Source organism: Psammomys obesus, unplaced genomic scaffold (assembly GCF_907164565.1).
Source record: "Psammomys obesus unplaced genomic scaffold, mPsaObe1.curated_primary_1811, whole genome shotgun sequence".
NCBI lineage: Eukaryota > Metazoa > Chordata > Mammalia > Rodentia > Muridae > Psammomys > Psammomys obesus.
Window position 1 is genome coordinate 6,062,090 of NW_026596088.1, and position 26,589 is coordinate 6,088,678.

Genomic DNA, 26,589 nt, shown 5'->3' on the forward strand with positions numbered 1-26,589 from the left:
GAGTCAACTGCAAAATTACAGAAAAGAACCTAAGTTTAAATGTTGACAAACAACAGCACAAAAAACAAAAACAAAAACCCGTCCAGTTTATGATAGCAACAAACAGGAACGTATTCAGGTTGTGTGGGACCCAAGTCCCTGCAATGGCTTTCTTTTCTTTTATTAATTGTTTGGCAGTGCTGAGGCTGGAACTCAGGGCTGGGCTGAGGAGATGGTTCAGGAAGCAAAGCACTTGCTGTGCACATCTGAAGATCAGAACTAAGATCTTCAGAACCCACATAAATGCTGGCGGGCATGGCAGGCTGCTTCTAATTCCAACGCATAGAGGGTGGAGGTGGATTATTTCAGGAGCAAGCTGGCTAGGTAGACTAGCAGCACCATGGGCTTTTGGTTCAATCTAGAGATCCTACCTCAGTGAACAGGGTGGAGACTGATTGAAGAGATACCCACCATCAGCCTCTGCATGCAGGACAAGTGCAATTGCACACATCGGTGTCCACATACATGCAAAAGTGTACACACACATGCATTCCACATACATGCATATAATGCAAAAGATATTAAGGAAAAAAAAGGGAGTTTACAGTTTTGCACATGCTGGGCGAGTGCTCGAGTGCTCCACTCCTGAGCCACATCCTCTCCCCTTCCTGTATGGTTTTAAAAAGCCATACTTCATTCTCAGGTAAGTTAAAAACTGTGATCATGTGATTTCTTCCTAAGTTAATCTATATAATTTAGGCCCCAAATATATAAATTGATTTGAGGGGCTGAGCAGAGTGCTAATCCTAAGGAAGGATGGTCTAGCAAGTGTTTCAATATATTCTAAATCTATATGACTTTTGAATATAGACATACTGATAGCATCTAACATTTTCCCCCAAGACATCAAAAATAAATAAGAGTTTAAGTGAGATCAAAGTGGGGTTTTAAAGCAATGGGGAGAGTTGTGTTATTTTTATTTTTAATGGCGCTGAGCCCTGTGGATGGAATAGAGGAAAAGTAAGATTCTGTCTTAGAATTTTTCTCCTGGTATGACATAATAGTTGAGTCTGAGTAAATTACAAAGAAAAGAGACTTGTTTGGTTGGTTTTGAAACAGGGTCTATCTCCGTACGCCCTTGGGCTTGCCATGTGGTAGAGGATGATCTTGAACTTTTCACTCTCCTGTCCTCCCTCCCCAGTTTGGGGATGATGGGTGTGTACTGATTCACATCCCTGGTTTAGGAGGCATTGGGATGGAACCCACGGCTTCACGGATGCTAGCGATGCATGGTATAAACTGTGCTGCATCCTCAGGGCTCTTCTGGATCCTGGAAAGTCCGAGATAGGTTGCCAGTCTCTGGCAGGGCTCCTGTATTACTCCAACTTGATACCGAAAGTAGAAGGATGAGTGGGTTGTGGGAGAAAAGCATGAGAAAGCTGGAGAGTCCAAACTCGCTTCATGAAAACCTGCTCTCGTGGTCACTAATCCAGTCTTACAAGAACAAGCAGGAACTCACCCGAGAAAGTCCTCAGTCCCTATATGGGCTCCACACCTATGATCCAAACCCTTCCCTTTCATTCATGTCCCAACATGGTCATGCTGATACCAAACTGCAACACAAATGTGGGGAAGTCAAAGGTAATGTGAACCATAGTAGGGCCCTACCTCATTTTTTACAACACACACGCACACAAAGTCCAGAAATTCTAATATTAAAGTGAAGGGGAAACCCCCAAGAAGAAAATGAAAGGAAAATACAGATTACCATTCTTGTGATATTGGGGTAAGGAAAGTTGTTTGTCAAAGCATGACAAATAACCATTTTTATAGAAGAGATGGAAAATATTAAAGTGTTGTATGTGACATGGAAACCCTGTAAACATGGTTGAAAGGCAACTAAATGATACGGCATTGACGAAGCGGGTGGCGACGCATGTCTAGAATTCCAGTACTCAGGTGGTTGAGGTAGGAGGATCACCAGGAAGTTCAGGCTACCCTAAAGAAAAAAAAAAACCTGAAATATCAACAACAGTTTACATGCAATTTATTGTTGTCAACCAACACACATAAAAGGAAAGGGAAATGCAAATGCCTGCAGGTAACTCACACTAGGAAAAAATTAAGAACTGCTAATTAAAAGGTACTACTAGTCATTTTCTTGATTACAGACAAAAGAAACTGACCCCAGTTAACAGTTTCAGCAATAAAGGAATTTATAAGAAGCCTGTCAGGTTAGGTAACAATGAAAACAGAGCTGGGGAAACAGGATTGGGCAGAAACTCAGGGAGGCAGAGGCCAGTAAGAACTTGCCATTCGGGTGGCCAGCAGGACAGTGGCTGCACCCGTGTCTGGCCCTGTCCCTCATGGATGCCAAACACAGAGCTGTGGGGTTTCATGATTTGAAGCATTATCTCCAGCTAACCTGTTTTTTTTTTTTTTTTTTTTTTTTCCTACAATATCAACGTCTAAGTTGGGGTCGGGGCACACCTGGTTGGTCTTTATTAGGTTACTTTGCTGGGTTCTAGCCGATAGGAATGGTAAGGAGAACACATTCTCCCCAAACTCTGCTCTGTGTTCACAGGGGAAGCTTGAGTTCTCTTCCCTAATTCTGTATCCCTTCCAAACTGGAAGTTGGTTTGAATGTTGAAGAGCTAAAAGCCCAGCTTGAACCCAAGCTCATTTGTACAAATCAAAGCCCATTAATATGCCAGCTAAGGTCATCGCACTTCTTTTCATCTTTGTTAAAATGTATTGCTGTCTATATAGCTACTCAGTAGAGTATGAGAAACTTTAACACTTACCAAATATGTGCATATCCACACAAAGGTGAAGCTAGGCATTAACCCTTTCCGTAGATGAAAAGCTGATTCTCAAAGAAACAGAGTTTCTCCAAATCTCTCCAATGCTAACCTGTATTAACTTGTTCAAACCTGGCCTTGTGACTCCTAAGAATAGTGATACCATCCTGGTTATTATTACTAAGGTTGCCAGTGTGACAAAGTTGATAAAACTTTTCAGCACCATCTCCTGGGTGGGAGCTGTGCTCTCCATTCATTGTTTCCCAGACAAACCTGCCCCAAGGTAGGTTTGTGATGCACACAAGCTCCTTGACCTGAGTTTCAGCTTAAGGGTAGTTGCAAAAATAAATAAAGCACAGCCAAGGATGCTCCTCACTGTGCTCTTATTTCTCATTTGTGTTTCCCTAGCTGAAGTTTAAGGGAGGGGCGGTGGGATATTTATTATGGAGTGTGGTTTTGGATAAATCTTAAGAATGAACATATTGGGCTGAGAGATGGCTCAGTGGTTAAGAGCACTGGTTGCTCTTCCAGAGGACCTGGGTTCAATTCCCACAGGGACTCTAGTCTCAGGAAATCTGATGCCTTCTTCTGGCTTTTCAGTACACTGCACATATGTGATACACAGACATACATTCAGGCAAAACATTCATACACATAAAATAGAAGAAGGAGGAGCTTAGAAGCAGTTGTAGCAGCAGCAGCACAACCACCACCACCACCACCACCACCACCACCACCACCACCACCACCACCACCACCACCATATGAGTGCTCAACAAGGGACTCTTCAAAGCCTACTCTGGATTATCAAGGATTGGATGGCTTGGGGTCCCTGGAGACCCATAAGCCTAGACTGGTAGGAGGAACTTGGAAAGGCAGTTCTCACATATCCTTCCAGGAGTTCAGACATAATTTAGATATACTCTTGCAGTTAACTGAGTTTCCTGAATGAGTAAGATGGGCGAGGGTCTTGCGGGTTGAGCCTACAGTTTACTGAAAATGACTGTAGTGGCTTAAACGAAGACGACTCCCACATGCTCGTATATTTGAATGCTTGGTCTCTGATTAGTAGAACTATTTTGGGTTTTGGTAAGAATTAGGAGATGTTGTCTTGTTGGAGGAGGTGTGTTGTTGTGGGTGAGCTTTGAAGTTGTCAAAAGCCCACACCAAGCCCAGGCTGTCTCTGTCTCTCCCCTCACACGCATGCACACACACATTCTTGTTTTGCCTCTCATTCTCTCTGCCTCCAACCTTTGGATAAGATGTAAGCTCTCAGCCACTGCTTCAGCATCATGCTTCCCACAATGATAATCAGGGACTAACTCTCTGAAACTGTAAACAAGCCCTTGACTAAGTACTTTCTTTTATAAGTTGCCTTAATCACAGTGTATCTTCAGGGCAATAGAAAAATAACTAAGATAGTGGCTCATTGTATGTTGAATTCTAACAGGGTCAAGTCAATGCTATGGCCAAAAGGTACTTACTAAGAGAGTCTGCAAGAAATGAAGGCAAGGTTTTAGAGACGAAGAGAGGTGAATAGAGTGAGGAAGTGCAAGGAAAGATATTCGAAGCAGATGTATCTGCTTGGGCAAAGGCTCTCAATCAGGATCAAACCACTAGGAGCAGTAAGTATGTGTGCCAAGGTGGAGGACATCAGGCTTCAGCTTTCTTTCTGATGTTGCGAGGAGCCTGCGGTACAGTCAGGATAGAGGTTTTGATTATGAAGTAGAAGTGGAGTTGGTTTGAACCTATTCAGAGCAAACCAAGAACATCTTTACAGGATATGATACTTACTATTGTGTAGTCTAGAGTCCCAACTACTTACTTTGAGATGGGTGGCCTTTCTATTTTTAAAATGTTATGGGCTTCCTTTCCCAATATCTCCATTTTGCAGTAACCAGGACTCAGGCTAATTTCTCAGCAAAGAGAACATACAAAGGGAAAGATTAGAAACCAGAAGATTTTAAGAGGAAGGCAGCCTTAAGGCACACTGTTCTCCCATGCACTATTTTTTTTTTTTTTAATTGAACCAACACTTAAAAATAGAGTTTCCACCTTCTCTCTAGAAATCAGATGACCTGGCAACACCACGTCACCATTCTCACATGAGGACAACTAACTGGAGGTGAGTGGCAGCCATCCCTTTAGAAGAATGTTAATTAGCAGTTTGCCACTCTCCACAACATTTCTTGTATTCCCAAGTCACATGAAGTGTGACCTGATCAGCAGATGACTGACCCTTCACCTTTGTTTATGTGAATGACTCATCTGGGGATAGTCGTGGGTCTGTGACCCTTGGTTTAAAGGTTAAGACTTTGAGTCAAACTTGGGCTTAAATGAGCTATCAAAGGCATTGAGTTGAAGGTTAAAGCAGGTATTCCATGCTTGACATATCGTGTTGACTGCAAAGGGTATCACGAATGAGTACCTGCTGAGCGTGTAAGCTGTAGTTTCATTCTTGTAGTACCCTTAGCGTTTAGTACGGTATTTGACACAGCAAGTGTTCAGTAGCTATTGAATGAATGAATGAATGAATGAATGAATGAATGAGTGCACGAGTGCTCAGTGGATGGCGTGAATGATGGGAGAGGTCAGCGGATTTAAAGGCTGATTTTTACAAAACTTTTCACTAAGGCAATTCTAATACTACTAGTTTGCTGGGACCCCAAGGTACACCCTGGAAGAAAAGCCCATCAGAATGTGCCAGCTCCGTGACCACGTTCGGGTGGGTGGTACGCGGCCGTCCCTCGGGAGCCAGGCTGGGTTAACTCCCCTAGGGCAAGACAAAGCTACGTCTATCAGCTCCCTCACGCCCTGCTAAGAGGCAGCTCGATTTTCATACTTTCTCTAGGTCTCTTCCCTGGGATCTGCAAAGACAGAGACCCACCCCTAAAACCCACCTCCTAGCGTCTGCCCAGCCTGTAGGACCGTGCCCATACCAAACATGGCCGGTGTTGAGCTTCAGCACGCAGAACCACGCCCGGAGCCCGGAGCCCTGAAGCCGGGGTTCAGGGACAACGCCGTTCCCACAGTCAACATGGCGGCCTCGCGGCTTCAGTGTGGGGCGGGGCCGCGAGGCGAGCGAGTCACGTGAGCCGCCCACTTGGGCGGCCGCGCGCGCACGCGCGCCCCTCAGCCGCCTAGCTCTCGCTGGCTCCCTCCGAGGCGCTTTTAAGGTGGTGTGGGGCGCGAAGCCCCCGGGCCCGGGGAGGCGCGGGCGGCGGGATGCGGCGGCGGCCGTGGCGGGGTCGCGGTCCGGGCGGACGGGCGCGGTGATGAGCGTCGGCAGCCGGCGCCATGTCCAAGGTAACGGCGCCCGGGCCCGGGCCGCCGGTGGCGGCGGGCGGGAAGGAGAAGCGCTCGTTCAGCAAGCGGCTGTTCCGGAGCGGCCGCGCGGGGGGCGGCGGCGGCGCTGGGGGCCCCGGGCCGGCCGCGCCCTCGTCGCCGTCGTCGGCGCGCTCGGTGGGCAGCTTCATGAGCCGCGTCCTCAAGACGCTGTCCACGCTCTCGCACCTCAGCTCCGAGGGCGCCGCCCCGGACCGCGGCGGCCTCCGCAGCTGCTTCCCGCCCGGCCCGGCCTCCGCGCCCACGCCGCCGCCGTGCCCGCCGCCGCCCGCCTCGCCCGCGCCGCCCGCCTGCGCCTCGGAGCCGGTGCCCGGCGTGGCGGGGCTCCGCAACCACGGCAACACGTGCTTCATGAACGCCACGCTGCAGTGCCTCAGTAACACCGAGCTCTTCGCCGAGTACCTGGCCCTGGGCCAGTACCGGGCGGCCGGGCCGGAGCCCTCGGAGCCGGTGCAGCCGGCGGCCCGCGGCCCGCACGGCCAGGGCGAGGTCACCGAGCAGCTGGCGCACCTGGTGCGGGCGCTCTGGACCCTGGAGTACACCCCGCAGCACAGCCGAGACTTCAAGGTGAGCCCGGAGGGGGACCCCTGGAGCTCGGGCGCCTTCTTTGGGCTCCCCCCTCTTCAGGCCGGGAGGATTTCTGCTCTGGATGCTCAGAGTTGTGGAAGATAACCCAGATGACAAAGGAACGCGTTCCTCCCACCGTTCACGCGTCCAGCTTGTCTTCGAGCCCGGGACACAGGAGCCAGGGCCCGTGCTCCGTCTTGGGGATGGATGCTGCCAGGAGCAAGACCCTGCCTTCACGGAACTGCAGTGTTTGGAGCGGGTATTGGTGGAAGAGCATCCGCCTGGGTTCGAATCTGCCTTCTTTCCTAGCAAATCACCGAGCCTCTTTATGCTTCTGTTTACCTGGTGCTTACTCACAGCAAGTTGACAGGTTTCACTGGACGCTGAGATTACCCAGTTTGGGCACTTTTAGGGGGTTCATGGGGATAAGTGAAATGCTTCAGCGCTGTCTGGTACCGGATGTGCAAATTACTCTTTTTCTTTTCATTCTTAAGTAAGATGAACCAAGTGTTCTCAGATAGTACTTCGAAGAAGGCAGAACCTGATGATGTAGTAGATGAAGAGGTGGTCCTGGCCTTGGTTTGCAGCTGCTGGCGGAGCTGCCCGTGTAGTTGAGGGGATGAGATTGGGGAGCAGAGGAGTTTGCAGGGTCTAGATGGTAAGGGTCATTTAGGCTGTCCTAAGGAGTTGAGTTTTTACTGCAAGCTGAACAGGGAGATGATTGGAGATTGTATAAGGATACTTTGAGGTGGGACATGGATACGAGAATGAAGTTGAATAATACCCCACTCCTCTTTTTAAAAAAACACGTTTCAAGTTCAGAGACTTTGGTAGGCAACATTAAGTTTATTACAAAAGTATTTACGTGTGTATGTCTGTGTGGCACTGTGTGTAGAGGTCAGGACAATTGTGAAGACAGTTCTCTTTTTCCGTCTTTATGTGGATTTTGGGGATTGAATTCAGGTTGTCAGGTTTATCTGCTGAGCCATCTTTTCAACCCAACAATAGCTAAATGTAATAAGGTTATGCTTTTATTGGATTTTTTTTTTTTCATTTGTCTTCTATTTATGGCAAGTGGTACTGGTTTTCCATTGGTGCTATCAAGTTTCTCTCTAAAATACATTTCTCCAAGTACTGATTGGATTGCAGGACTGAATGATGATGGAGCTGAAGAGTTCGCTTTGGTTAGGTCCTGCCTTGCAGAGGAGCAATGCTGCTGTTGCCTACCACTCCCTTTTAATCAGTTTTGCTTAGATTGTATTTATGTTGCTTAAAAAGAAAAAAGTGTTTACTGTTTGATCTTGAAATTTTGAATGGAAATAATAGTCTGAAATAAGGTCTGGAAAAAAGACAAAGATTCATGTTAGAGGTCTCAAAGTAAGAAACTAGAACAGCATTTTTTACAGGATCCGCCTCCTTGGCTTATAGTTACCCATGGGTAGCCACAACTGTGGGGAAGGTTTCAAGGCACAATCCTAGTGTGAGGTTTGTGGTTTTTTGGTATGTTAGTGCCTTAGCATGTAAACACTGCAGTTGCTTTTAGGAGGTGGTCCTCACTTCTGTGTCCATCTCCTATGAGCTAGGAGAAATGGGTTAGTAATTCTGGATGTGCAGGATTGATTGATTGATAGGCATACTTTGACAAAGTTGGGCACATTCTTCGAAGTCATTTCCATTGCTTTTTATGAGGTTGTGCTCACTTTTGCATCCATTAAGCTACCAACAGAAATGGGTCAATACTTCTAGAATAGAGACTTCGGAGGCGTATTTGGCAAAGTTGAGCATGTTCTTGGAGTCCTTGTTTTTGAAACACTGTAATCTCCTGGACCTTCAGTAGAGTTCAGTGTATTCTTTAATTCACCTTCCCTTTACTAACAGTTTACACAGATAGAAATGCATTCACCATTGGAAGGAACATTCCCCAATGAGAGTGCTGAGCAGTAGAAATGTTGAACCGGCTGGCACAGTAGTCTGGTGGTTCTGTGGTGTCCCAGAAGGTGCATGGACCCAGTGCTAACCCACTCTGTTGTCCTTAGCTGTTACTGGGATTTTGGTCTTGTGTGTGTTACCTTATGGTTAGCTGACACTGGCACCTGCAGCACCCTGTGTTCTAATAGGAAGTCTGGAAGTCATGAGGGAAATAAATGTTCACCTAGGAGCCCCCAGCAGGCTTCTGCTGACATTTCACTGACTAGACCTGTGTCAGTTGGTGGCCATGAACGCTAGAAGCAGGTGTTTTGGTGTCCTGCTTTAATATAGAAGATGTGTAGGGTTTTGTCCCATAGACAGTCACCCAGGTACTTCATAATAGGACACTTGTTAGAAGGTGTGATGTTGGGACCTAGTTTCCTTGAGAGCTCCGCTTGCACTTGGACTTATACGTGACTCACATTTATAGTTGAGGATCTTGTTATGAAGAAAATTCTGATCTGTGGGGGAGGGCTGCAGAGTCTGCTTGTCCACCGAGCTCCCAGGTGATGCTGTTGCTGCCTATCCGAGGACTGTACTTTGAGTAATAGTGGGCTCCAAAGAGCAGATGAGAGGACGTGACTGAACAGGAGGCACAAAGGTTTCCTGGGCCGGGTAGTGATGAGGGGAGTGTGAAATTGCGTGGGCTTTGGGGAGACAGTGAGGCACTAGGTACCTGGCTGCACCAGAGCCAGCCAGAGTGGTGCGGACGGCCTTGGGGAAGTGTGTGAACAAGTGGGTAAAGAAATTGTGGAGGCTTTGTGGGCTGCTTTGGGCGTTCTCCTGGGAAGTTGGGAGCCAGAGCTGATAAAAGTAGGAGAGTGATAGAATTTCTTTCTGTCTGTCTTCCTTCCTTCTTTTGCCTCTCCCTCTTTCTCCCTCTCTCTGTCTCTTGCTGTCTGTGGAGAATTGTTTTATGGCTTTCCTTTTTTGCTGAATATGATTTTGAACATAAAAGAAGTTGGAGATGTTCCTGCCCCCCCTGCCTGTTTGTGGCCATCGTGGATAGTTATTTGTATATTTTTCATATTCAAGTAGCTCACTGAATCCCAGAGCCCTCCTCTGTTCTTGGCTCCAGGAAGGCATCACCTGATTGGAGCTGGCAGAGGAGATAGAACCAATTTGCCCTTTTGGTTTTGCTGTGGATTTGAGTGTGATTTTTATCATGTTAAACCTTCTGGGTTAGTCATCTTTCTCTGTGTAAGTTTTCAGTTAGAATTCATCCTTCTAACCTCATTGATTTGCACTGAAGGAACTTGTCAAGTAAATGTGGTTTTGGTCTTGTTTTTTTTTTAATTTATTTTTATTTTTAATTTTTGCTTCTGGTTGCACTATGGTTGCAAACATTGAGTTTTATTTGCTAGAGTGACAAAATGACTAGTCCAGTTTTGATATGCTTCCAGAAACATCTCTAGCTTCAGCCTGTGTCTTTTTATTTTGTTTTAAGCATATACCTTCTCATGGTCTTAGAGCACTGGTTTCTGATCAGAGCATTTTTCCGTTTTCTGTGCCACAGATCTTGCACCTGCTGGGACATTTGTCTGTTTGGAGACATACTTGGTTGTTTCACATGGGATGCGAGTGCTGCTGGCATCTAGTGGGTAGATTTCAGGGATTCTGTATGCTGCAGATTATTCAGCCCAAGATATCAGTAGTGCTGAGATGGAGAAGCAGTTTGTCTGTTCTCAGCATAGACTTCCATTCCTTTCTCAGCCTCTAGTCAGTTTACCCTGTGGATTTGGTGTTTGTGAATATACACGTCACACAAGAGTAAAACTTGGACTTGACCCTTGTGCCACTTCTTTTATAAAACAGTAAATAAATGATTTTGAAATCTTTTTTAAAACAGTGAAGTAAATAAATGATTTTGAAATCTGAATACTCATTCTGGTGTTTTAAGGGGAAATCAGTGTATTGCTTGATTTTCAGGATCATGAGTATTCAGGTTCTTTATGAAAGCCTTTCATTTCTAGTACTCAGTCCTCTTTGTAACAATGGGTAAAAAAAAAAAAAAAAAAAAAAAAAAAAAGACAGATGAGCCCCTTTCAGCCAAGGTAGGTAAGTTTTATAGCCTGTCTTCAAACCATGCTCCCAAAGAGTAACTGTAGCAGAGGGATCTACTGATAGAAGAACTCTGCAGACTTCTTCCAGGTTTGTAGTAATCAGAAACACTTGGGCCTGGGGTGCCCTTATCAGCACAACCACTGACGTGATAGGGCTCAGCGGAGCGCTTGAGCAGACCTAGTGGACTTGCTGAGACAAGCAGCATTTTTTTCCTCTGAGACTGTGGTACGAAATTGTAGTGAAAATAAGGTCATCTGCCGCCAGCTTTGAATGTATGCCATTGCTCCTGAGGCTCAGATACTTTCGGAAATTGTGCTTAAAAACAACCCTTACAGGCTCTTTAAATGCATGAGCTGATGTATACCACTTATCAGGCACAGGAAGCAGGAAAGAAATTGCCAAAGAACGACAGTTGGGGAATAAAATACACAGACAATTATAGAACTCCATGTTTGCAGATGTTCTGGTACTTTCTGCTATTAAAATACACAGACTGGGTGAATTTTTTTCTCTTTTTTTGAGACAGGGTTTCTCTATGTAGCCTTGGCTCTCCTGGACTTGCTTTGTAGACCATGCTGGTCTCGAACTCACAGAGATCTGCCTACCTCTGCCTTTCCGAGTGCTGGAATTACAGGTGTGCTCCTCCATGCCCAGGCTAAACTGGGTGATTTCTAAGAAATTTATTTCTTAAAATTATGGAGATGGGGAATCCCAATGTTGAGGGGCCCACATCTGGCAAAAGAGGATTCTTCTTCCATCATCCTATGGCAGAAGATGAATGGTCAGGAGGCTGAGGCTAGCTTGTGTGTTTGCAGGGGGATGAGGAAGGAGGGTGTAATGGGATATAAACTTGTTCTTTTATCAGGAACCTACTCCTGTGATAATGACACTTATCCATTTCTTGTATTAATTACAGTTTATTCACTTTGTATCCCAGCTGTAACCCCTTCCCTCATTCTCTCCCAATGCCACCCTCCCTCCCTCATCTCCTCCCATACCCTTCTCCAAGTCCACTGATAGAGGTGGTTCTCCTCCCCTTCCATCTGACCCTAGCTTATCAGGTCTCATCAGGACTGGCTGCATTGTCCTCCTCTGTGGCCTGACAAGGCTGCTCCCTCCTCAGGGGGAGGTGATTAAAGAGCCAGCCCCTGAGTTTATGCCCGAGACAGTCCCTGTTTCCCCTACTAGGGAACCCACTTGGAGACTGAGCTGCCATGGCTACATCTGAGCAGGGGTTCTAGGTTATCTCCATGAATGGTCCTTGGTTGGAGTAAGATGATCAATCCACACTCAGAAAGACAAACGGAATGGACATTGGAAGAAGGAGAAAACAGGAAACAGGACAGGAGCCTACCACAGAGGGCCTCTGAAAGACTTTACCCAGCAGTGTATCAAAGCAGATTCTGAGTCTCACAACCAGACTTTGGGCAGAGTGGAGAGAAACTTATGAAAGTAGGGGGAGATAGTAAAACCTGGAGGGAGCAGGCGCTCCACAAGGAGAACAACAGAACCAAAAAATCAGGGCACAGGGGTCTTTTCTGAGACTGATACTCCAACATTTATCCATTTTTAAGGGCAGGTTCCTTGTGCCTAATTGCCTCTTAAACATCTTAGTGTTTGTATTGGGGATTACATTACAGGAGCTTTGGGGGTCATGTTTAAAATATGGCATCTGACTTAAAGCTACATCACATCTGCTCAATTACTGTGTTTAAAGGAGCTAGTTTAGGTGAAAGGTTGGAAATACAGGATTTAGTGTGAAGAACAGGATTTAGTGTGAAGATTATGGAGCAGAGTTCTTGCTCTTAGAGGACCCATCTGTTACAATTGAAAGCGATTTTGAACTACTAATGGAAGGTTGAGTAGGAGTTCAGAGAAGGACCCGATTGTGAGCCGAAATATAAGCTGAAGACTCATTCATCTTTTAATTCACTGTCAGCAGTTAACACTTCTACAAATCAGAGTTCCTGACACTGTGTTAGTTAGTGTTTGGTTATATGGTGTTTAAATAAAATGATACAGAAATAGTAAAATAAAGAAGGCCATAGGCAACAAGGTTTCTTCTCAGAACTTGTCACAGAGGAGGCAGATATTAGCCAATTAATACTGACAAATAAGAAATTTTAAATCCTAAGAACTAAGAAGAAGATAAGGTACATGAGTGAAAATAATGAGTTTGGCCAGAAGGGTTTGGGAGGAAAATGGACTCAAAAGGTTATATTATTGGAAAGACCTGGAGGTGCATTTAGAAGTCTGACAGGTCTTGTTTGCAGTTCAAGGAGGCAGAAGGAAAGTGGAAGAGATGAGATTTGAAAGAGATAGGTCTCACTGGGCCATACAGGCCACGATGAAGTATTTAGATTTATCCTGAGCAAAGGCTGGTTGTTCCTGGTTTCAAACAGTGTTCTGGCATGATTGTGTTCAAATGTGAACTGCTCATTCCTGGTATTGAATAGTGAACAGAATAGAAGCTTGGAGAGCAGGCTTTTGTGATGGACCTGGTGAAAAAACTGGGGAGAGGAGATGGAGAATGGGGCTGGATTTGAGACACATGTAGAGATAGACTGCTTTTCTCATCCTTGTCAAAATTCAGTTATGCACATGTCCAAGCTCTATTCACTTCTGCTGTTCTATGATTATCTTAATGTCGGTGCCACACTTTTGATTACTAACGTGTAGTAAGTGTGAAGATCAGGTTTGATTCTTTCACCTTTATCTTTTTCAAGATCTTTTTGGCTTCAGAGTCTCTTGATATTTTGTATGAACTTAAGGACTTTTATTTCTGGGGAAAAAAAAAGTTTGAATTTTGATAGGGATTGCATTCCACCTGTAGATTTCTTTGGGTAGAGTATCATTGTAATAATACTGAATTTTCCAGTTCATAAAAATGGGAGCGCGCCATCTATTTATGCCATTTCTTGTTTTTTTCGCTGTGTTTTCTATGTTTGGTATAGTTTTCTTTCTTTTTTTTTTTTTTTCCTGCCTTCTTGATTAAAACTGATATTTTATTCTCAATGATGCTATTGTAAATGGAATAGCTCTTTTTGGTTTGAGAATGGAATCCAGGGCCTTGCACATACCAAACAGACTCTGCTGTTGAATTAAGAGCTATGCTCTCAGCTGCATAAGTAGACTTGCTGATTTCTTTTTTGGATTGCTTATTAATAGTGTATAAAAGTATGTAACTGACTTTGGCGTGTTGATTCTGTATCCTGCAACTTCTCTGCTAGTTAATTTATTAAGTTTAGCAGATTTTCCTGGTATCTATAGTTTTCCACATAAGAGGTGATATCATTCCTGAACAGAGAGATTGGCTTCTTTCCAATTTTTATTTTATTTTTACTCTGCTTTGCTTTGCCTTTTCAGGTTTCTACCACTAGCTTGATTGCCTCTGTCCTGGAGCAGTTTTCTCCTTCCCCCTTTGATGTTTTTTTTTTAAAATCCTGTTTTGTTAAATGTTTCTTTTCTGTATCAGTTTGAGATGTTGCTGCCTCCCTGCTCCCTCAGTTTGTTAACGTGTGGTACTTTCCATTGCTCGATATTTAGTATGTTGAACCTTCCTTTCACAGCAAGAATAAATCCCACTTCGTCATGCTATTTACTCAGATTTTGATATGATACTAGTCCTACTCCTCTACTTCTCTTGAGACCTCGAGGCTTACATCTCTGGGCTTCACTTCCTCATCTGTAGCGAGGAGATGACAGTATGTCTGCTTCCTAAGCCTGACCTGGCAGGGCCCTGCACACAGTGCTCAGCAAGTGCTGACGGGTGCTGTTGCTCTCACCCAGCCTCAGATCACCCTGCTTCTAAACAGAAGGCCTCTTTAGCATTTGATGTTGTATTTATGCATTTTACATTCCGTTTCATCAGTTGTATTGATATCAAATATTGCTTATTCTCTTTCATGCTCTTTGTTAAAAGTTCTTTTATCAAGTTAAAAAAAGTTATTTTATGTGAATTTTAATGTTAAATATCTATGTTAATTTTGGGCAGAACTACACTTGCCTGCCATTGACAAAATCAGTAGCCTTCAAATGTAAACTAATAGCGATGTAGTGAGAAAGCCTTCATCAGCTAATAACTGAGAAGAAATTGAGGTAGTAAAAAACCTTATGTTCCCCCAAAAGTATAACAGGATCGGAGGCATTTTTTTAATACATTATTCATAGGACCAGATAATTCCTCTGTTGTGTGAACTGTTGAAAAACAGAGATAAGGGGATTCAGATTTCTGAACCCATTGTTGTTTTACCCCAGTTCCTTGTGTGCAATGGGCAGCGATTATGTGTTACTCAGTATTGAGTTCCTGCTCCTGGTTTGTGGAATGTGCACACTGTTGGTTCTTGTGAACTGAGGGAGCCACTGAGGACTGCTTGCAGACTAGACTCTGTTAACTGTGGATGTGCTGCTGCTGATGGCCAGGGCTGTTGTAGACTTGGGTCAGACCTCACATGAGGCTTTAAATTTTCAAAGAGCAGGGAGGAAATCAGAAGATGGAGTGACAGGCCTTAGTACCCACACTTTATGAGAATTAAGCCAGAGAATGAATTGCTGTGCAGAAGGATGCAGTTCCTGTCACTGGGCTCCCTGAAGCAGTCTTGTGATAAGGGGCTGCATGCACTGTCCTTCCTTTCATTGCCTTGTCTCTTGCTCCTTTCCCTACTTCAATCTGTGAAGAGCGTACACTCAAGGTGAGTTGACAGTGTTTGGCAGCTTTATGGAGAAAAAAATGAGGTAGGAAGAGTTGAAGACTATATGAAGGGCTCTTGAGACAGGTTATCTTGGGATGGCACTTTTCAAGACTGGTAAACAAAGTAGAAAATGGTTTTGGAGGTGAGGGGTGAATTCAGTTGTGTTTGAACTTCAGAAACCTAGGCAAAAAAAAACATTTTTAATGCTGTCTGTTGATTGCTTCATTTTCAGGAGCTGTACAAAGTGAATTATTTAAGTGGTTCTCAACCTCTGAGTCTTGATCCCTTTGAGGGGCTGTTGAATGATCTTTCGCAGGAATTGCCTAAGACCATCAGAAAACATGACTCATAACAGTAGCAAAATCACAGTTAGGAAGCAGCAACAAAAATACTATGGTTGGGGTCACACAACACGAGGAACTGTAGTAAAAGGCTGCAGCATTAGGAAGGTTGGGAACCACCTGGCCTGACTGGTCTGCGCATAGAACAAACCTCTTAACCCAAACACAGGTGGCCTCACGCTGGTGCTTGGTCCCAGTGAATTGTCTTACATCTTCCTTTGTGTGCTTCAAGCTTTTACTTTGACTCAGCCACTACTGTTTTGATGTTAGTGTGTGGTTTGATGGATTTTTCCTGTCCCTTTATAGTCTTGTCACAATGAGGGGCTACTAAATGGGGCAGTGTTCTCTGTTTGTATAGTTCCCTGCAGCTGTTTCCTATAGTAAAAACTCTGGAAAACAATGACCTCATAGATAATTTCCACATACTCAAAACAAAAATCCAACCTTTTTATAGTAGTGAAAGAGAAGTCATTAAAAATTGAGTAAAACTTGTCATCCGTTGCCTCTTCCTTCAAAATCTGTTTGCTCTGTTATTAATTGTTCATTTGCTGTTCTTCAAGTGACTTTTTTTTTCTTCTGTATAACAGACATTTTTGCAGAGAGCACATGTTATCTTGAGTCTTTTGTTGTGTTATGATTGTTTCTTGTCTGTGTAGAAGCCATTGTTCTGTGCCTGCGCTGAGGCAGTGCCCAGAGGAACTGGCCAGTCACTGAACATCTGTTGCTTCTTCCCTCTAGTTGTCAAGCTCGGATGGAGCAAACAGTACATCCACAAACAAATAATTCATGCTTTGGAAGATTCCATGGGGCTGGTCAGACAATGACTTTGTTGGTATCTGCTCCTACTAAAAGGAACGTTGGCATTTATTGTCTGATCCGTACATTTTACTTGGCATTCTAAGAGTTAAAAGTTGTCATTCTGTGCATTAAGAGCAAGGCATAGCTATCCGGTTTGGGGGAGCATTAAGAAACATAATCATGGGGCTGGAGAGATGGCTCAGGGACTAAGAGCACTGACTGCTTTTCTAAAAAGACCTGCTTTAATTTCTAGCACCTGCATGGAGCCTCACGCTGTTTGCAACTCCAGTCCCCAGGGATATGATGTTTTCTTCTGGCCTTCATGGCCACCAGACATGCGTGTATGTATGTAGGAAAGACACCTATACACATAAGTAAGAATTAAAAACAAACATAATCTTGAGAATACTTTGTGTGAGTGTGTGTATTTGTGTTTGTGTGTTGAGCTAGATTATTTACAGAGTGATTTCATGCTCAATTTTTAAGTTTTTACAGCAGCTCTGAGAAAGAGGGCTTATTGCTACTCTAAAGTTTGTTTTGGAATATGGGATTCTGTGCTAGTGAGCAGGAGAGCTAGACTGCAGTTCTGCATCGTTTCTTTGAGCATTCAAGGAGAAAACATAAGGAAGGTTTGGTGTAGAACTGCGGTTCTCAAACTGGTTTGCAGCCTCTTTGGCAAACCCTCTGTCTTCAAAGATATTTATGTTACAATTAATAATAGTAGCAAAGTTACAGTTATGAAGTAGCAATGAAAATAATTTTGTGGTTGGGAGCCACCACAACATGAGGAACTGTATTAAAGGGTTGCAGCATTAGGAAGGTTGAGAACTGCTGGTGTAGAAACTGGTACCCTGTACATGTCACAGAAATGATGAATGGGATAACACAGTTGCTGTCAACCAAAGCCACTTGAGTACCTTCCTTTGGACCCAAACACCCAGAGTTCAAAGATCAAACAGGCTATTGGAGGCATTCCTCATACCTTGTGTGGTTTTGAGAGTTCTGGGGCTTCAGATGTGCTGCCCTTCACTGCTACACTTTGATTACTGAGCTGCTCTTTCTAGTCCTGGAGTTATCAAGTGACCTTGCAGGTTTCCAGTTGTCATCCTAGCCACAACATTTTTTTGGTGAATCAGATAAGGTTTCAGCAGAGATACTGGTCAAATTTTTAAAATTCTGGAACATACTCCTCCAAGTTACATAAGGTATAGCTATCTTTAAAAGTTACAGTAGAAATGGAATCAAATGCTGTATTTTGTATTTAGGTTCTTAGTGAGCTGCCCATTGTTCATGTGTGAAGGGCCCTCCATGGTTTATATGTGTGTTATTGGCATGAAACTTAGGCTGATCCAGCTGCCAGCTAGATATACAGTGTTCTGCTGTCAAATGGGTGTCTTCATCTGGGGAGGTAATGACTGTTTTAGGGATTTTTGGACTACGGCATTGTGTAATCTTGACTTAAAAACTGCCATTTCTGCAGTTGATGGAGTAGCAGAGAAAAGAGGTGTGGCCTGTGAGGCATGGCTTCCATTAAGGTAAGGGAGTTATTTTGAGGACAGGCATTTGGTAGCTCTTTAGCATACAATTCCAGTTCCTAGTTCCGCCACCTTATGTCTTAGTTATATAATTGCAATAGTCATCCTACTGTCCTCGTTTGTACACTCTGCCACTTCCAATTTTGAGTTTGTAATGCTGCCAGATTAGACTTCTTAGAGTTTACTTGCAATTACATCTCAAAAATTATATATTGCCTTTCCTGTTACATACAGAACTCTCTTAGTTATGCTTAAATAACAAAACTAGCTGAGGGTTGAGAAAACTTTTCCTTGTGAGGTGAGTATATAGAGCCCACATGTGCCTGATTCTCATCTTTGCTAGTTAGCAGTTGGTGGCTGTTCTTATTTAATAACCCTTGCCTTTCTTCCCACTGACCTGAAGTGAATCCCAAGAGTGTTTGCTCTATTACTAGTTCAGTATCTGTCTTATGTTTTAAAAAACTTGGTTTTATCATCCAACTGAGAAAAGCAACATGGATTTTGTAACATTTATATTATGTGAGTGTGTGCTTCTTTTCATGTATATATTTATTAAAATTTGTATTTATTAGAATTGAATAAGGTCCTAAATTGTTAGTGGATTGATTAGTCACTTAGTTCTCATAATTTTTGATTTTTTTTCCTGCTGTAATTTATTTGTTGTGTGAACTGTTTATATTATCCATCAGTGCTTTTGATATTATGTGTGTTTAAATACAAAGTTTTAAAAATTTTCAACTGGGGCTGGCAAGATGGCTCAGTGGGTGAAATCACTTGCAGCAAAACTTGATAACCTGAGTTTAATCTCTGGAACCCACTGTATAAGTAGAGAACTGACTCAGGTTGTTGTTAGACTTACACACACACACACACACACACACACACACACCAATGATGGAATAAAGTTTCAAACTGTTGTGAGCTGCTGTGTAGTGCAGTATACGTATAAAGTACTAGAAAAAGGAAACTAGAACAGCTTGTAAGACATGAGACTGTAAGATGGCTCAGTGGGTAAAGGCTGTCAGTCTGAGTTTCATCCTTGGAAACCACATGGAGGAGATAATACAACAGTACCAGTTGTATTGTGTGTGTGCAACACATACAATAAACAAATAATTGTAAAAATGTTTAAATGCTTTCATCTTAAAGAATAGCTCCATTGAAATGGTGTCAAATTTAGCATGGTTATTGTTCATCTGTACATGTTTGTAAGTGTTTAATGCAAGTTTCTGCATCTCATGGTCATCGTGAAGAGTTCTGTTCTGGAGGTTTCTGTAGTCTTTTTCTGATGTATTCATGGAGCTTCAGTTGAAATGTTTCTCTGTCCATACTTCTTACTTTTCTCTTTCTTTCCTTTTCTTTCTAAGACAGGGTTTCTCTGTGTAGCCTGGTTGTCCTTGACTCATTTTGTAAACCTGGCTGGCCTCCAATTTACAGAGATCCACCTGGATCTGCATCCCTGAGTGCTGGGATTATAGGTGTATGCCACCATGCCCAGCTTCTTCTTTTTTAATTAATTAATTAATTAATTACATTTAAATTTGATTAATTAGTTAATGTATTCACTTTACCTCCCAGTCTCACCTCCCCACTTCCCTCAATTCCTGTTTCCTTACTCAGAAAAGGAAAGCCCCACCAACCCACCCTAGCACATCAAGTCACGTCAGGACTGAGTGCATCCTCTTGCACTGTGTCCTGGTGAGGCAGTCCTGCCAGGGGGAAGTGATCAAATAGCAGGCAACAGAGTCCATGACAGAGACAGTCCCTGATCTCCTTACTAGGGAGCCCACATGAACTCTGAGCTGCCCATCGGCTACATCTGTGTAGGGACCCTAGGTCCAGTCCATGCATGGTCCTTGGTTGGTGCTTCAGTCTCTGCAAGCCCCTCTGGGACCTGGTTAGTTGGCTCAGTTGGTCTTCTTGTGGAGCTTCTGTCTCCTCCAAGTCCTTCTATCCTTCCTGCCACTTTTCCACAAGACTCCCCAAGCTTCACCCAGTGTTTGGCTGTGAGACTCAGCCATCTGTTTTGAGCTGCTGGGTGGAGCCTCTCAGGACAGCTATAGTAGGCTCCCGTCTCCTGTCCATATTTCTTATAAAATGTTGTTAGGTTTACAGTTTTAAGTAGATTGAAGTTAGAGGGTTGCCTCCCCTTCTTGGTGAAGTTTCCTTGTGTCACTGGTTCTGTAAACCTCCCTCAGGGTGTCTAATCTCTTTGGCTGTGTTTTTTGCAATATTGGCATTCATTGGTAATTATCCCCCATTCCACTAATTCATTAAGGGCTGAATAGTGGTGACACTAAATCTAGTATTCATTTTTGTATATTTTAGCTGTAAACACTTCTACAAATACTCTTGAGCTCTTTAGTTCTTTGTTTACCCTAATGTATATTTTGTGAAAGATTAAATGTTTTAATACCCCCTCTTTATCTTCCAATTTTAAAAATAATCGAATTTCCTAATGTGGTTAGTTTTTGTAACTTTTTGAACTTATAGGGTTAATATGTTTTCTCTCACCCATAATGTTATAATTACTTACCACACCCTTTGCCCATTTTAGAGTTTCCCCTTATTCATGGGCTCAAGCAGTCTGACTTTTCTTCCCAGGTGTTGGGACATGTGCCACAACACTTGGCTACTGGTAAGCCTTGTTGATACTTACACTTTTGGTTATTTTTTGGCCAAAAGGATGATAAGCCCTTTTGACACAATTAAATACTTGTAGTTGGTAATATCAAACCAGAGTGTAAGGAAGTTAGGATGTTCCTAGCTTATTTTAGATGTTTCTTATACAGCTCTGTCAGTCATTTGTTTAAGGATTCCTGGTTCTTCAGTGCAAATGATACTGGGATACCACGCTTAGGAATGTCTGGTTTTAAAGCTTGATCATGAATTCAAATTCTAGTTGCGGATTTTAGGGACATTGTGTAACTCTGTTGGACTTCAAACTCTGTTTCCCCTTTCTCCTTCTCAGGAGATCTTCTTTACAGCATGTGGATTCTTGTTCCTTCATCATGTTGTGCACTGGTCACAGCAATAATCCAGTGTGCTGCTAACAAGGGGCATTTGAAACACTGTCTAGATAGGGCTGGGCCCCGCACTGTGTTTGAAAGCCACTTGGAGTAATTCCCAGTGAGTTCTGTTGTCAGTTGGCTATACAGTTAAAATCCCGTTTTGCTTTTGAGTTTGAGGGATTTCTGTCTAAAGTTTACTTTCTTTGCATTATGTAAAAAAATACAATTTATGACTTAAAGTCAACCTGTAATGTGTGATCTGTTTAAAAGCTTAGCATTTTCTCTGATCCTTACAGCCTGTCCTTTCTATTTTATGATTTATTCTTCTATTCAAACACAGATAGATGTATATGTGTGATTTGCATTGATTTTTCTCTCTCTGACTTGGGTAAATGTCTGTGTGTTTGTCTTTCTCTTTCTTATGTGAGGTTCACACAGTGCCTGTAGTATGCCCTGCACAGGGGGTTATTTTATGTTCCTTACAATGTTATAAGGGAGATATGCACAGTGTTATTTGCTTTATAGATTATGCAAAGAATTTTTTTTTTTTTTTTTTTGCACAAAGGTTCTCATTCCATGACTCTTCTGCTACATAAAACTAGTCCTGCCCTTTGCCTTTGAGTGTCATTGGGACAGAGAAAGATCCTTTTTAAATTATAGGGAGGAACATTCATCCTTTCCTTGAGGGCCATCACTAGCAGGAGAGTGGTAATGGTAAGACCATCTTTACTGTGTATATGTGTCCTCAGTAGTAGTTTACATTAAAGGTACATTAAATTGGACTATCCTTCAATCTGCCTTAAAGTAAGAGTCGCCTTTTAACAGTTCAGTGACAGCTTGGTAAATCTCCCATGTTAGTTTGTATTTACTAGAAGTTATAGTAAAACCCACTTATTAAAAGACAAGTTTCTCTAAAGGCAGCTGATCATGGGAAATATCTGTGAGTAAATAGTTGGGGATCTTAATACTGCAGGAAAGACTGGAAAGAGGCTTTTTTAAAGTTCTGATGATAGAAAACTGGGTATTGGGTGCTCTTTATCTTCTTGCAAGAGGAGGGGTCAGTTGTCCTTTGTCTGTTACCCTTTCTCTGTGTTAGAAAACTGGTTGGGACATTCTTCCTGGTCATCATCAGAGATCATGCTGGGTTGAGGGGAAGGAAGGCCACAGTTGGAGGCTACTTCTTTCCTTTGGAAAAATGGCTGAACCTCTGCATTTGACTCTTCAGGTTCCTGGAGCAGCTGAGATCTTGGCAGGCCACTGAGCCCCAGTTTCCTTAGTTTTTATTTATGCCATTACCGTACATATGTAACTAGATTCATAGATTGTGGGTATTGGATGACTCACTGTGGGTAGGCAATTCTCAGTGTGATGTATTCTGTGCCATTGAATTGTCAATATATGATCTTTTTAAAAAAGACTTCTTCAGATAATGATTTAAATACCAACTTTCCTGAAGATTTTTAACCATTTTTTTAGTGGATGGCTGGATCACATGCTGTGCCTGTTTCCTTGGTTAGATTCTCTGTTATGAACATTAGTTGTTGAGTCTCATCTTGTGTGACATGAGTTTTTCTATGGGGCCATGCAGCTGAAGGGTTCTAGATAGCTGTCTCACTTGGATTCTCATTTCTGGTTTTTGGCGCTGGCTCCTACTGCTCTCTTGCAGTGCCCTTCATGCCCAGTGTTTCCTTTTGTGTCCTGTCCCTGGGAGTCTCTGACACTTGCTGCTTCACTCCTGTATTTGACAGTTTCCAATCTGCTTCTAGTTGGGTATCTGGGTGAATAGGCTCTAAAGGAAGTACGTAGAGCTAAAGCCCCAAAAGTATAGTTGAAGTAAGACATTTTAGTGTGCGTGTGTATGTTGCCTTTGTGAAGGTACTTTTAAGCTTTTTACATGTGCAAAAAATGCACAGGTTATTAGTTGCAGCTTAGTGGGTTGTCGTGAAGTAATGAATGGTCACCCAGGTGCACTTTGGAGGCTCCTGTTCTCCCCTTAGTGGCTTATCCTCCACAAAGGCAGCTTCACTCCTTGACTAGTGTTGTTTCTCCTTTACCTTAATTTTTAATTAGATATTGGTTTAAAAGGCAGTTTTATTGAGGTATATAAAATACGAAATCATGTATTTTAGGTGTACAGGAGCATAAGCAGGTTTTGGGATGGGGGGGGGGTTGCAACCACTAGAGTTCCAGAAACCTGCATCCCATTAACACCTTCAAAACCAGTAGTCACTCTGCTTCCCCAGATTTGAGCTCTCAGTCATCGCTTGTCTACTTTTTGTCTCCACAGCCATACTTTTTCTGGATATTTCACATAAACTTGTGATATGTGGCCTTTGTTTTATGGCTTCTTGCACTTAGCATTAGCACTTGCTTTAAAAGCTCACCATGTATCTTACTTTATTTCTCTGCACAACAAAAATAATAATATATGAACGGTCCACCTTTTTGTTGCTCTGTTTGCTTGTTTTGGCTTTTTGTGATGGTTTACGTAACCTAGTCTGACTTGGAACTCATTAGGCAGCCCGGCCCAGAACTTGCGTTTCCTACCGCAGCCTCTCAAAGGCTGGTATTTCAGGTGAGCGTCTTTCCTCCTCACCTATATTTATGTTGTTTTTTTCTTTTTTTGGCCCTTTGAAAGATACTGGGGTCATTTCCAGTTTTGGGCTGTATAAATAGTGCTGCTAGGAACATTTGTATGCAGGTGTTTGAGTGGATATGTGTTTTTATTTCTTCTGCAGATATACTAGGAGTAGAATTTCTGGGTTGTATGGTAACTGTGTATAACTGGCCAAGGAGTGTCAAACTCCTTTTCAACATGTCTACATCATAATTTATGTTAATCTGCTAATGGGTGTATTTGAGTTTTTATATATAATTTTGCACTATGCAATTTCTTTTTCATATTGTATTTTGAGTAGTTTGGTCACAAACTTTCTTTAGCTCATTTCACCAACAATATCTATCTGGGGACATTTAAATGACTTCTGGTTATGATGAGCTTTTTTACATACACCTTTTATTCATTTCTTCAGGTTAGTAGTGATGCCATTCCTGTCAGAAGTTACAGGATTGACTGTTTACTAGCAGTTGGAAAGAATGTCTCTGTTGAAATTTAAAAAGGAACATTTTATGTTGCTGTTGAAAATACCATTTTACTAGTTTATTTGAATTTTTCTGGTTAGTTGTGAGCTAAGAGGATTTTGCCTTGCAGAGCCAGGGGATCAATGCCAGGACATTATGATGGGAGGCAGGTGTCCTACCACCAACCAGGTCTAGAAAGTGGAAGTGTATCTATGTGATAGTAACATTTTGCCATGTTGCAGTTTTTTTGACTCCACAGGCTTCTCTTTGTCAAGTATTTAGTGTCCTCACACTTTAGGGAGATGACCAAGACTTAAAGTAGAATTGGTCAGAATTGGGCCAGGTCAGACCTAGGCTTTGGGAAGATTCTCAATTGTCCTATGATAAGAAAAACAAAACAAAAACAAAAATGGGGGCTCTTCATCTGGGCTGGTTTTAATGAGATCACATTGCGAGGTTGGACTTGCAGAGAGACTTTGTCTCCCTGAGCCTGAGGAGCTGGCCTGGTTTGACTGCCAAGCATGCTGTGTGGGGTGTGACTTAAAAGCATTCTTAGCCACTTAAGATTTACTGGGTTTACCCTGGGTTTATAGCATTATAAATGATGTATAGTGAAACTTTATGAATCTGCTTAGGAATAACATCTCTTGGCTACTCCTAATTGACATTTCAGCTCTAAAGACGCAGTAGAAGAAAAAGCAAGAATATTTTTACAGTAGTTTGGATTCCTTGTTTGAAAAAGGTTAGTCAGAAACACAGGTCAGGTACCAAATGTCAGCATCTCCCAAATCAGGAAGACATATGCTTTGTGTGTGTGTGTTTTCTCCCCCTTGTTTGAAATATAGTCCATCATCTGGTACTCTTGTTTTCAGAAAGGAAAACTGCATCTGTATTCAATGTGTATGAGCCACTCCCCCCAACCGTGGTTCCCTAGACAATACAGTAATATACCAACTATTTACAAAGCCCTTACTTTGATTGTATCTCATTGTAATATAGGGATTAATTTATATGTGAGGACATCCATAAGCTAAATGCAAGTATGAGACCATTTATTTTATAAGGTACTTGAACATCTGTAGTTTAAGTGTCCACAGATGCTGCCAAACCAGTCTCCAGAGGGACAGTTAATTATACATGCGTGTTTGGTCCTGTGGGTGGCTAAGTAAGGTTAGCCTTATTTCTTTCTCTCCCACTCTTCACCTTTTACACTTATTCAACCTCCCAAGAGGAACAGCTTGTGTCTGCTTCATGAAACAGGGAGGCTTAGCTTCTCTTTTGGCTTCCTTCTGCCTGACTGGGAAGATGACACTGCTGTGCCTTCTCCCTTCTCAGGACGCTTAGCTTTATCCCCTTTGGAAGCCAGTGACTACATGGACTTCTTTTTCTCTTTCCTTCCCTCCTTGTGCTACACTGGCTGCTGTCACTTTGCTCCCAGTGATAAGGTCCAGAGCTTGATGGGCTTGTGAGCTTATGTCAGATTAATATAGGACAGAAAAATTCTCGTTTAAGGCTCTGTAAGCCCTTTTTTTTTTTTTTTTTTTTATTAAATGCTTTATTGAGATACCATTTCGTTTAAATTATGTATACTTAAGTTGTACTTTGTTTGTTTTTTGTTTTTTTGAGACAGGGTTTCTCTTGTAGCCTTGGCTTTCCTGGACTCCCTTTGTAGACCAAACTGGCTTCAAACTCACAGAGATCTACCAGCCTCTGCTTTCCTGGGTGCTGGGTTCCTTAGATACTCAGATGGAGTTTCCAGTTTTCTCTTTGACACTTAACTGTTTCTGACTGTTGCACTTCCCTTATGATGACCTTTTGTTGTGTCAGGCTTGGGTGTTTGCTTTTTAATTCTAAGCCGAAAATTTCTACCTTCCTTAAAAAAAAAATGAAGGCGGGGGTGGGGGGAAAGCCTTTGTTTTACTGTAGTTTGGAAGGTTTGTATATTGTGTTGGGAAATACCAAGGAGGAGAAGGTAATTTTTAATTACTTGTTACTTAATTGGATACATAAACATACCGTATGAACTGAGTTCACTAACCTTGGGAGTCAGCTTTCTCTGCTGTGTGTATGCAGAGGGCAGTGAGAGTGAATCTGTTCAAGCAGCAGAGCTTGAACATGTGAGGTGCAGAGCTCTTGCCTTTTCTTGGCCTGATGAGAGACTGAGAGAGGTCTCCTGTTTGCCCTCAGCATCTTAGGATGCTGCAGTAGAGAAGTCTTCACATGCTGACACTTGTTCTTCCTAAATGCCTCCTTTTAAAATAATATCCCAGGTAGATAAGCAGCATTTTTGTTTGTTTTGGGTTATATGTTGGTTTTTGTTTGTTTGTTTTGTGTGTGTTTCCATGTGCCTACGTGCCTGTGGTTTTTTTTTTTTTTTTTTTTTTTTTTTTTTTTTTTTTTTTTTTTTT

The 26,589-nt window shown here is 42.7% G+C and overlaps 1 protein-coding gene across 1 annotated transcript in view; it reads left to right on the forward strand.

Annotated features, from left to right (window-relative positions):
- Nucleotides 1-5,990: 5,990 nt before the first annotated feature.
- Nucleotides 5,991-26,589, forward strand: part of Usp31 (ubiquitin specific peptidase 31) — a 63,628-nt gene continuing 43,029 nt past the window's right edge. The window contains exon 1 of the mRNA XM_055627398.1: nucleotides 5,991-6,692. Coding sequence (XP_055483373.1) covers nucleotides 6,078-6,692 — 615 coding nt within the window. The 5' untranslated portion in view covers nucleotides 5,991-6,077. The remainder of the gene's footprint in view (nucleotides 6,693-26,589) is intronic.